Source organism: Suncus etruscus, chromosome 20 (assembly GCF_024139225.1).
Source record: "Suncus etruscus isolate mSunEtr1 chromosome 20, mSunEtr1.pri.cur, whole genome shotgun sequence".
NCBI lineage: Eukaryota > Metazoa > Chordata > Mammalia > Eulipotyphla > Soricidae > Suncus > Suncus etruscus.
This window is the reverse complement of record NC_064867.1, coordinates 37,482,416-37,494,157: the sequence shown is the minus strand read 5'-3', so window position 1 is coordinate 37,494,157 and position 11,742 is coordinate 37,482,416. Positions and strand designations below refer to the sequence as shown.

At 46.1% G+C, this 11,742-nt stretch overlaps 1 protein-coding gene across 2 annotated transcripts in view; it reads right to left on the bottom strand.

Moving 5' to 3' along the window:
- Positions 1-203: 203 nt before the first annotated feature.
- The window catches only part of RAD18 (RAD18 E3 ubiquitin protein ligase), a 79,592-nt gene continuing 68,053 nt past the window's right edge, over positions 204-11,742 (bottom strand). For both annotated transcript variants that reach the window (XM_049766298.1, XM_049766297.1), the window contains 2 exons: positions 4,482-4,544; positions 204-330 (listed from right to left, as the gene is read on the bottom strand). In XM_049766298.1, the coding sequence (XP_049622255.1) occupies positions 228-330; positions 4,482-4,544 (166 nt within the window). In that variant the 3' untranslated portion in view covers positions 204-227. The remainder of the gene's footprint in view (positions 331-4,481; positions 4,545-11,742) is intronic.

Here is an 11,742-nt window from a genome sequence, read left to right as displayed (position 1 = left end):
AGGAAAAAGAAGGACAATGACTATTTACTACCATAGGCATGAAAAGGGCTCGGTCACATGTTTGTAGTCTATCTTCTAGCTAGCATGCCTGTCCACAGGCTCTTGGAGAGTTTCCTGGGGAAGTAGAGAGAGAGTGAGTATCGGACAACTGTGGCATTTGGAGCCAGGCATCTTCCCTGATATGAAGTCCAGGGATGGCCAGACCCTCTGGGCATGGGTGGAAGTGGCTAATTTCTGTTCCGCTTATTCCTGGGCTCCATCTCCGAACTGTCGGTGGTCCTCACACGCCGGTGGTGTCTTGGACTCTGGTCTGGATCCTGCATATCATTTCTGAAAACACACATACAAAAGAAGACAGCAGTGTGTTAACAAATGCTGCCCATTTGCATGCCTCCTTCTGGGACTCTGAGTCACAAACCCATTCACTGAGACCCAGAAATCTTTCCCTTGGTGCCATATTGCTGCCCTGTTGTCACCGCTGTTGCTTTTATTCACTATGACCACACGTTAGCATCTCGGGGAGAGGAGGTGAGAGCCAGAAACTGAGACTCTTCTTCCGAAGCGAGAGCTAGTCGCTCCCACTCAGCGATAATTCCAGCCTCCTAAAAGGCGAGGGCTGGACAGCAGAAGTGTGACTTTCTGATTCTTTTTTCCTGAGCACCAAAGCAGTGAGACAACCCAAAGTCCAAAGTGTAAATAAATCCACATACACTGTATTTCCAAGTCTGGGTAGGTGGGTATGAAGCAGGGTCAACACACAAATCTGTAAACCAAGACAGTCACGAGGAAGAAAATCATGGAGTTGGGTGGCTTCTTGCCTTGTGGTCTCTCTGGCCACCAAAGCAAAACCGCTCTCTATTTACCAGTTCAAATCACAACCAGTGGGAAGGATCCAGTGAGAGACTAAAGTACCTATAAGCTATAGTCTAGGTGAACTTTTACATGTCAAATGGATAAGTGAAAAGGAAAGAGGAAGCTGGGGAATGCCTTTATTTTGGGTATAAGCAGCTTTGTTTTCCAACACAAAAGAAAGTGAGCCCCTGCCAAGAGAACTGGGCCTCAAAGACAACAAAGAATGCTTGATGGTAGAAGCAGGTGCAGGAACTGTGGAGGACACTCAGTTCAGGGGGTAAGCAACTCACAAAGGGGTGTAAGAGTCAGGCACAAAACACTTCTGCTGAGTCCCTTCCCCAGGAAGCAGGAAGTTCACTGGCCATTAGAGCAGACAGACGAATAATTCAGTAATGAGGATGTAAGCAGTCTCAGGTTGGGAAGAGGGATATGGAGGACTCCTAGGGAAGCACAGTCCACAGTATGTGCTGATGTGGGAGGTTAAGACAACAGTCCCCCAGAGGGCCTGCAGCACTGGCCTGTGATGAGTGGTAGAAGTGGTTGGATTCAGAGATGAAAAGACAGACGTGTTAGGGATACAGGCAGGCAGGCAGAGATGGCTGGAAGGGTAGAAGGGAAATGGGAACAAAACCAGGAGCACTGCTGGCCCTGCCCCACAGTCTGGTCCCACATATGCACAAGGTGGAAACAAGTCAGGCTGTGGACTCACAGTCCAGCCCAGCTCTGTGGCTGATGTGGATGGCAATGCCAACTGGGGGGAAGCTAGAGAGCCAGGACAATTTACCAAACCTTACAGCTCCAAATTCTCATTAAAAATAGTGACTAAAATTCCTGTTCAACTCTGGAAAACTAAGGATTAGGTAACACGAAAAAGATGAAAATACCTACTTGATGGCTATGACTCAGAAAAGAATGGGACAGCGATGACAATTTGTTTCTCAAAGACACAGAAATACTTTTATGTTCTTAGTATTCCTAAAATAACAAATAATGGCACAAGGGGGTAGGGATAAAGAACAGTTAGCACAGTCTCTTCTGGTTTGATAACATTTTGTCTTGTTATTTATTTATTTTTGGAGGGGACCAGTGGTGGGTAGGACCATCCCTGTTGGTGTTCAGAGATAATTCTTAGGCTCTTCACTCAGGGATTACTCCTGGCAGGTTTGGGACCATATGGGATGTCAAGGATCGAACCAGGATCTACATGCAAGCAAATGCCCTGCCCACTGTCCTATGACTCCAACCCCTACTACTGTTTCTCTATAAGTGAAGCCCCACTAAGAAGAACAGTCTTTGGCTTTGTCCACAATGACGGAAACCTCTTTGGTGGAAAACAGTCCAACAGAAGGGAGAGCCATTACGCCATATGGTAAGCTGGCCCTGATTTCCCTCGAGAAGAGCAGCATGAAATGAATCTCAGAAAAATGCGGAAAGGACACGAAGTGCCAGAACCTGAACCCAGGTCCAGAATGTAGAGAGGCTTCCTTTCAGGGGTTTGGGGAAGGAGGCTCACGGGACAGGAGATGACACAGACTATAGGGACATCAAAGGGACAGGCAGAACACTAGAGTAGGAACTGTGACAACAGGACTGATCATAGCTCCTTGTTGTGTGTTCCAGCACTTTCCTCAGGGCACTGCTGGCCTTTCACAGGAAGGCATATGATCCCTTGCAACCATCTCCATCTCAATCTTGTCTAACACAGCTACAGCTACCACAGCTCCCAGAGGGAGAGAAAGGACAGGTTACTTGGTAGAAGTAACAAAGGGCAAAGGCATGTGGGTGGTGAGCAGAAATGCCAGTGGTCACCCCTGGCCACTAAGAGAGGTGCTAGGGTGGGACAAACAGCAACAGTAGATACAAGAGGCTACCGATGCAAATCATCATGTTCCCTCCACATCTACAGATCCTAAGCACAAGGCTGGGTAGACCCAAGACATTGCAACCAACCCAATCTAGCCAGTTTTGATGCCTGTTAACTTAAGGCCAAGCATCTCTCATCTCAAGCCCTATAGGACTGTGCTTTACAAGTGACGGAGGGGGTGGCTCATGGATTCTACCTCCACTGACACTGAGACAAGACAGCAGGGCTCGAGAAGGCAGCATCCTTCACTTGCCAAGCTGCAATGGCACCATTTTCTTCCTGATTGTGGTCTGTTCTTGTAAATAGATATTGTAGCTCAAACAGTCAGAGGAATAAATACCTAGACATGAAAAGCCCAAGGCCAGTCCGGAGACACACGTTTCTTCCTGTCTATAAAAACGCTGCTTTATATGGAACGCCGCCAGGCCAACAGAACCTCTCAACTGTTCATAGGATTAGAGGTGCATGTGGGAATGGAAATAGAATGTTCAGAGACCAACTTCTCAAATGTACAACACCAAGCCCACAAAACAGGCTTCCAAGCCTAAAAGGTGTTCATGAGGAAGTCAGTCAAAGACCCACCACGGGTCCACAGAGGGGCCACTAATGGGCAATGCATCAGTGGACGCTAGTGGATGTGGTTGCCACTCTAATGGCAGCTGTGGGCCCAGTGAGTAGCAGCAAGAGGCAACCAGCTCTAACCAGCAATGGATGGAGACACAACTTGGCTCTTGGGGGCTCTGGTAGAATCACACCCAGCAGCCAGATATGAGCCGTGGGGCTATGACCTGCTTGTGTCCTTCTTAGACAATAAAGGTGGGCCCAGGTGAAAGCTAACGTGTTTGTTCTGTGATGCTCTAACACAGAGATTGTTTTCTTTTTGGTTTGGGGGTCACACCTTCATCCTGGGAATGCTTCAATGCCCTCATCAGTTGATGGTGGAACCTCAGAACTGAGAAGGAGTTTTAAACAATTCTTGAAGTGGGGGTAAAGTCTCAGAAGCAGGAAAGTTGCAGAGCAGCTCTCAGGTGATCAGGGAAGCCAAAGGGAACCAATGTGGCCTATTGTATCGTTCTGCGAGCAAGTGGGGTGCATGGGGGGGCAAGTCCTATCCTCCTGTTCCACCAGTGGGCCTAGACCAGATGGCCTGCAGCAGACTGATCCAACACAAACTCTGTAGCAGAATTATCTCCATGTGAGAATCTCACATTTCTTTGTGCACATTCAGACTGTACTCAGCGCATCTCAGGATGGGAACATCTAGGAAAGGATGAAAAGTCTCCTAAAATCAACCACTCTCTCGTGACAGCAAAGTGTGGGCCCCAAACCAGGTGAAACTTGTAAGCTGATGCCCAAGGTCCAACTATAAAATGCCCATCAAAACACTCCGTCCTTGGAAAAAGAACTCTGACGAGTACACAGGGATCTTATCGCAGTGCGAAGAAACACATGTTGGCAATCTTTATACATTAATGTGCCTGGATTCTTACTGTCTGGGAAACAGAAATAGTGTTTGGTCCTAACACTATTTGGGATGAGGATTTCTTTTTTTCTTTTTGGTTTTTGGGCCACACCTGGTGACACTCAGGGGTTCCTCCTGGCTATGCGCTCAGAAATCGCTCGTGGCTTGGGGGACCATATGAAACACTGGGGGATCAAACCATGGTCCATCCTAGGTTAGCACGGGCAAAGCAAACACTTTACCGCTTGCACCACCACTCCCACCTCTGGGATGAGGATTTCCGGACTGATTATGAAAACTCACCTATGTGCCGCTTCCCAGGCCTCCTCCTGTTCCAGAAGGTCTCTTATGATGTCTGAGCTGGAACTGAAAAGAAATGCAGATCAATACCACCACACAAGAAGCAGGTCCCTCAGAGGCCTTTATTCTGTAGGAAATAAATAACTTTTCAGTGACAGAAGTGAAGACAGCAGACATGGATTGCGGAATGGCGGGTCATGCGTTCCACAATCCCCAGAGAGGGAGAGGGATCCCCATAGTCCCTGTCCGGGTAGGACAAGAGATGCTGGTCCGGCAGCAATTCCAACGCAGGAAATAATCCACACAGGGTTCGGAAGGAATGGAGGTCAGGAACTAACACCGCAAGCTGTTCAACCACAAGCCAGTCACTCCACCACATGGAACCAAGAGCCAAGATGGCAGCAGCCCCTCCAGGCCACCTGAGTAGACTTTATTGGAAAAAAAAAAAAAAACAAAGCCCAGCCCCAAGGGTAAAAAGGCCAGATGAGGAAGCAATGGGGAAACATCTTTTTAACCAAAAAACCAAGGAACCAATCAAGAGACATCTAATTAAAAGGCAATATGAGGACCAATCCAAAGGCCTCTACCAACAATGGATAACTTGTGGGAGTGAGAAGGGGGGTAGGGAAGGGCAGTGGTCATGGATGAATCAATAGTAAAGTCACACAGGGAAACTTTGGCGGTGATGGTATTTCTTCACCTTCACTGTGGGGATGTTCTTAGAGCCATGCACACAAGTCAAAATCAGAACTGCGTTTCTTTTTAATTTGTGGTTTACTATGCATCCATTTCAGTAAGGCAGTTAAAAACTACTATACATTAGCAATTGTTGTGTATGTAAATATTTTGGGGGATTACTATGTTACTCACCCTAAACTGATTGGTGATTGTGCCCTACCCTAGGGTGTGACCTGGCATTCTGCCCCCACCCTAGGGTAGGACCTGATTCTGCTTCCACCATGGGTTGGTATCTGATCCCACCATTGGGTGGTACCTGACTCTGGGGGATAAAAACAAGGGTCTGTGGAAGGCCGGGGCTTTTTGGCTGGAACCGAAGCTGAGTCTCTGGACTTCAGTCTTGTCCACCGAATAAAGCGAATATTTCCACGAGCCTGACTGTCTGCGAGCTGTTTACCCGCCGTTTCACCTCAGAACCATCGGCTAGACAGGGTGGCAGACAGGTGCTCCGAGCTGGAAGAGAAAGGCCTCATCCTCCATCCCTCCATCAGTCAACCTCTTCAGGGGCTGACTTGCTACAAGCAATAATAGAATAATACCATTCATGCTTGAAGAGAAGCCATCAAAATAAAATCTGGATCTAAAGAGAACATGGTTGCGAGAAATCTCCAACTGCCTATGGCAACTCAAAGTCAAATTGTGTTTTCAAAACCCTCAACAGTGAGGAGAGTCAGAAGAAAGACCAAGCCACAGAATGGGCTTTTAGTCCCTTTGGGACAAAGTGAAGTGTGATGGGATCAACCTCAGCTATTCTAGGAAGTAATGGGAAACACCGACACGCAGGGCAGATATGGAAATGGAAGGCACTGTGACTCGCTCAACAGAAAAGACTGCATTACAGGTAAAGAGTCATGGGTAGTGAATTCTAGTGTCACTTGCCTTTGATGACCGAACAAAAATGACTACAGGATCCCAGTATGGTTTAGCATCAAAGGGGTGACTTTCAGGGCCCCCCACCCATGAAGAAGTGTAGCAGGGTATCTTCGGTGAAGGTCCCAGTATTTTTAGGGTCTGTGACCTGAGACATACATGATGCTATGGCATCCCATATGGGTCCCCCAGGCCTGCCAGGAGTGATTCCTGAGTGCAGAGCCAGGAGTAGAGCCCCCAAACCAAATAAATTAATTAAAGTTAAATACTCAGGAGAAAAATGACTAGCCCTGGAATTCCCACTCTCTGCTCAAGAGACTATTTAGGAAGCCCAGATTAGATTTTTAGACCAGGGGTGTACTTTCCCATGACACTGCTCTCTCTCCGTCATTCTCAGATCCTATTTCATCATGCCACATACTATGTATGGGTAGAGACAAACTCTATGTCCTTCCATCTAGAACTTGTAGCATCTTTTTGTTGTGGTTTGTTTTGCTTCGGGGCTACACCTAGCAATGCTCAGCTATCATTCTGGATCTGAACTAAGGAATCACTCCTAGAAGGCTTGGGGAGGACAATACAGGGTGCCGGGGATCAAACCCAGATTAGCCAAATGCAAGACAAACAGGGTCCTCGCTGCACTATCTCTCCAGGCCCTGAATTGTGGCATCTTTGTTTATTCCAGGGGCCCAGGTTTAGAGCTGCGGCTGAAAGGTGTGGATGGAATACAGACCATCCAAGGTGTGAGGTCAGGGGAGCTGGGTGAAGTGAATAGACATCCCTCTGTGAGGCATGAGCCAGACACCGCCTCAATCCAGGCACCAAAAAATTTCAGTTTTAATATCTACCGTGGGAGCTTTTTCCTTTGCTTCCAGCAGGAAGAAAACACAAGTGGGATAAGCCCTGGCGGCTTCAGATGGACTCTAGTGCAGTATATGATAATCACAACCTCCTAACATCAAAATCAGTCCCAATAAATCATCCCATGACACTTCTCAGTTGCCATGACAACCCATGAAAGGGGCCAAAGGCAGCCAGGACCCCCTGATAAATGCAACCATTTGGGGAGAAGGGTGGGAGCGGACAGGAAAGGCAGTCTGGAAAAACATTTTGTTTTCAACAAAAGACAAAACAAGGCCAGCGAGGTGACCCCTCCAAATCCCAACTGCCCGTGCAAATGAGTCTTTGTTAAACTTTCTCACAATTGAGAGCCAGGCACCTTAGCTGTTGCCTCCTTTTGGGGGTGCAAAAGGATCCCATCCAAGTGGCACTCAGGAGGTCCAGGAGCTCCACTGGCAATTCTCAGTGAGGCCAGTGGTTCCCTGAAAGTTCCCAATGAAGCAACATTGTTCAGACTTCACAGTATGGGGATGCCCGGGCCCCCCAGCAGGACTCAGGCGATGTGGTACCAAATCAGACTCAGACTGGGCTGAGGCTACACGTGTGTCCTCACCACTGTACTCTCTCTCCTAGCCCCCAATACCTTATTTTATATCTTTGGGATTTGGGGCCACATGGTTCTCAGGGTTTACTCCTGGCTGTTTTCAGGGGACCATGTGGTATTAGGAACTGATCCCACATAGGCCTCAGCAAGACCAACATCTTAACTCCTATTTCTCCCACTGGTGCAAATGGGTTTGTGATTTTCATCTCACAAACATTTCATTCATTTTCTTTTTTTTTGGGGGGGGGGGCCACACCCGTTTGATGCTCAGGGGTTACTCCTGGCTAAAGCGCTCAGATATTGCCCCTGACTTGGGGGGACCATATGGGACGCCGGCGGGGATGGAACCGGGGTCCTTCCTTGGCTAGCACTTGCAAGGCAGACACCTTACCTCTAGCGCCACCTCGCTGGCCCCTTCATTTCATTTTCCTTAGGAGTTACACATGTGTTTGTTTCTGGGCCATACCTGGCAGTGCTCAGGCTTACTCCTCAACAGTGCTGGGTATGGGACATGCATTGGTTGCTTATAAATCATGCCCCTTACCTACTATCTCCCAGGCCCCTCTATACCTTTTAAAGCAAACACTTGCTCTAAATACCTTATTTTTTGTTCTATAAGATGCACCTGACTATAAGGTGTGCATAGAGAGGAGAAAAACAAAACAAAAAAATAAAAGTTGCAGCAGCAATCGAATAATCTTAAAAGCTCTGTGATGGAGAAAATGCTTGTATTATGTAGTATGCCTGCGCAATAAAGGCAGGGGCGTAACAATTCCCCCCATCTTTTGGGGGGAAAATCAGTGCGTCTTGCGGTATGAAAAATACGGTAATTCATGTTCTACATAAATTCCTTTTTGGGGAGGCACAAAATCAGAGGACAGGATTTGTACACGTCTGTGCCCCAGCACTTCACACTTTTATCAAAACTACCCAGAAAAATAAAAACACCCAGAAGAAAATCCAACCACACTTCAGTGTCACATCAGAGTTAGGGTTCAGGCCTTAAGAGGAAAACCTTAGGAGAGTGATTTCATCTTTCCAAGTCTCAACCATCTCACCTGTGACCTCAGAGTTGTGGGGATATTCTAGAATCTGGAATGTCTGGACCACAGCTCTGCATGTAGCAAGTGATGAATAAATGATCAATAAATGGCTGCCCCATCTGCATGGCATATAGATAGTCTGCATCACTTAAAGAATTACCTCAGCACTAGGCGTCAGTCAGGCCATGACTGAGGGCTCCTATCTTAATCTCTGGTTTCCCCTGTTTCTATGACACCAGTGCAAATTCATCACAATCTGTTATTTATCCAGCATGGCAGGTACATGAGGTACTGTGGAGCAGGAAATACATGAGCATCTCTGAAATCCAGTGGGTAAAAGATTATCTACAAACAGAATTTTGTTTCCTCCCTCGGATTCCCATTTCTTCTCCTAACAGTGGCATTTATTTGCACCTGGCCAAGAGCATCCAACTTGAAAAACAAAGCAAGCTTCCTAAAGGAGGGCAGATGAAGAATGCCTAACTAACAGCGCCAGACAATGGTACTTAAGTAAACGCTGCCAGCTGCCAGGAGTCCTTCCACTAACCTGTTTCCACTTGTCTGTTCTGTAGAGCTTTTATGCCAAATCCTTTGCACAAGTCAGAAGAGTAAACATCCTAGGTGCAAAAATATCTCTCTGGGTGACGTAAGCTAAATTAGCAGCACTCAGCTCTGTGGGTGTAGCCCCCGTTAGGCACGCTCGCTTTCACTCACAGAAGCACCAAAGCTCCGACAAGACTCAAAGAAATAACAGGGATCCAGTGCTGTCTCCACAAGGGGTGCTAAAACATAAAATACTGCCTGCCCTCCCCCGGAACATATTAATGAGTGTCTACACAGGCAAGGAGCAGGCCCCCCCAATGGAGTCAAAGGGTCACAACTTCGGGTAGGAGAAAAGGCTTTCGTCAGAGAATGATTACTTACCAAATAATGTGAGAATTGGACCCAAATGGCACACTGGAGCATGTTCTCTATTCCTTAACAGGACAAGACCCTTATAATTTATCTCATGGAGCAGGAAAGAGAGAACTGGGAAATCAGGGAACAAAGGCAGCCCTGGAGGCAAAGGATAGCTGCAAAGGACCCAACTACACAGGACAGTGTCTTCAGAAAAGGGACGGTGTCCCCTGGAGCCTGGCCCAATCCTTCCTTGGACACTGGATCTCAGTTCAGGGGCACCTGAGGGATATCTGTGAAAAATGCAAAAGACACAGGAGAACTATTTCATGACCCCCAATTTTATCTAGAAACTTTGGACAACCAAAGTTGTTTGATTTACAATCAAAACAAGATGAAGCATTTAGCTTTTTGGAGGTGTTTTACAGTTCATTAAATGTTGATTTTTTTTTAAACCTAAAACAGTGTTTAAATAATGAAAGAAAAAAAGAAAACAAACTTGTGTTTAAAATAAACTATAAAAAAGCCTAAAACAAAATATAAAGCACTATTAGTAGAAAAATAGGCAATATTAAATTCAATGAATGCCAAACTCTTGAACAAACTTTCCAATAGCTTAAGACCTTTTTATTTTTCATTCAAAGCAATTTCTGAATTCTGCTAAAAATTTTCTTACAGATTTAGGTTACAGTTCAGTTACTTTGATACTGTTTGTGGGTCAGAAATAAAGGATGTGTCTGATCCTCTTTTCTGCATTAACCAATTTCATTAGTCTAGATTAATACTGATGTCTTGCTGATTTCTAATGTGTAAAGGATAGGGTGGCTATTCTTTTTGTGTTCAGAAGGAATAATAAATTCATATAAATAAAAAATCAAAATTTATCTAATGGGGTCAGAGAGATAATACAGCAAGTAAAGTGCTTGTCTCATATAGGCAGCCAATTCCAATTCAATCCCTGGCACTACCAATAGTCTCCTGCGCACAGCCTGAGTGATCCCTGAGCACTGTCAGGTGTGAACCAAAACTCAAGAGAAAAAAAAAACAACTTATCTAGTGAGAAGTCTTCACTTTTCTGCCTCGAGCCAACTCATCCCAGTTGCCATCACATAATCACTTAATAGTCTGTGGATCATTCTTTTAGTGGGTCTTGATACAAAACCCACATAAGACTGGGGCCGGAGAGATAGCACAGTGCTAGGGCATTTGCCTTGCATGTGGCCGACGCAGAAGAGGAGGGACTTAGTTTGATTCCCAGAATCCCATATAGTCCCCCAGTCTGCTAGGGGTAATTTTTGAGTGAAGAGTCACGAGTAACCCTTGGGCACCACTGGGTGTGGCCCAACAACCAACCAATCAATCAATCAATAAAGTAAAAAAAAAAACCCACACAGATTAAAGGATTATTCTCTCCTACCCATCCCCACATTTAGAAAAAAAATAATATCCTTATCTATACTGTATGTGTCATTTTCTTTTTTCAATTTTTGAGTCATACCCCCAAAATCGAACTTATCCCAGACTTACCCAGGGACTAACCTCTGGCTTTATGTCAGGGATCACTTTTGGCAAGTACAGTGGACCATATGGGGGCTAATGGAATCTAGGGATCAAACCTCCATAGCTGTTAAGGCAAGCACATTCCTACTCTACTATCCACTCCAGACTCTGCAATTTGTTTGCAAAAGTACTTTCTATATTAGCACAAAAGAGCTGTCTCCCACCCTCATTTTTTAACGTGGGCTGCATTTCATTGTGTGGATATAGCCACTACCCTGTGGATGATGTGCTTGAATAGTTCAGTCTTTTGTTACTATCGAAATGCTATGCATTTATGAATCAGGGACAGGTCATTTTGCCTGCGTGAAGAATGAGCCAAGGACATAGTCATCAGGAGGTTATGCAAAAGGAAGAATAATCATGCTCTTGGTTTCTCTCATCAGATTCCTCTCTTTGGGAACTGTACCCCGCCATCCTCCCACAAGTGAAAAATGAGGGTAAATGCTTCCCCACAGCTCCCGGCAGAGCCAGTCAGCAGAGGGGAAGGAATCTGCCTCCCACAGGTAAGAAGTGAACTGAATTGGCATTCCTCTTTGAGCAAATGGGTCTCTGACTTTTGTTCTAATATAACAAACAATTACTCTAGAATTTTGTTTGTTTGTTTTTGGGCCACACCCGGCAATGCTCAGGGGTTATCCTGGCTGTCTGCTCAGAAATAGCTCCTGGCAGGCACGGGGGACCATATGGGACACCGGGATTCGAACCAACCACC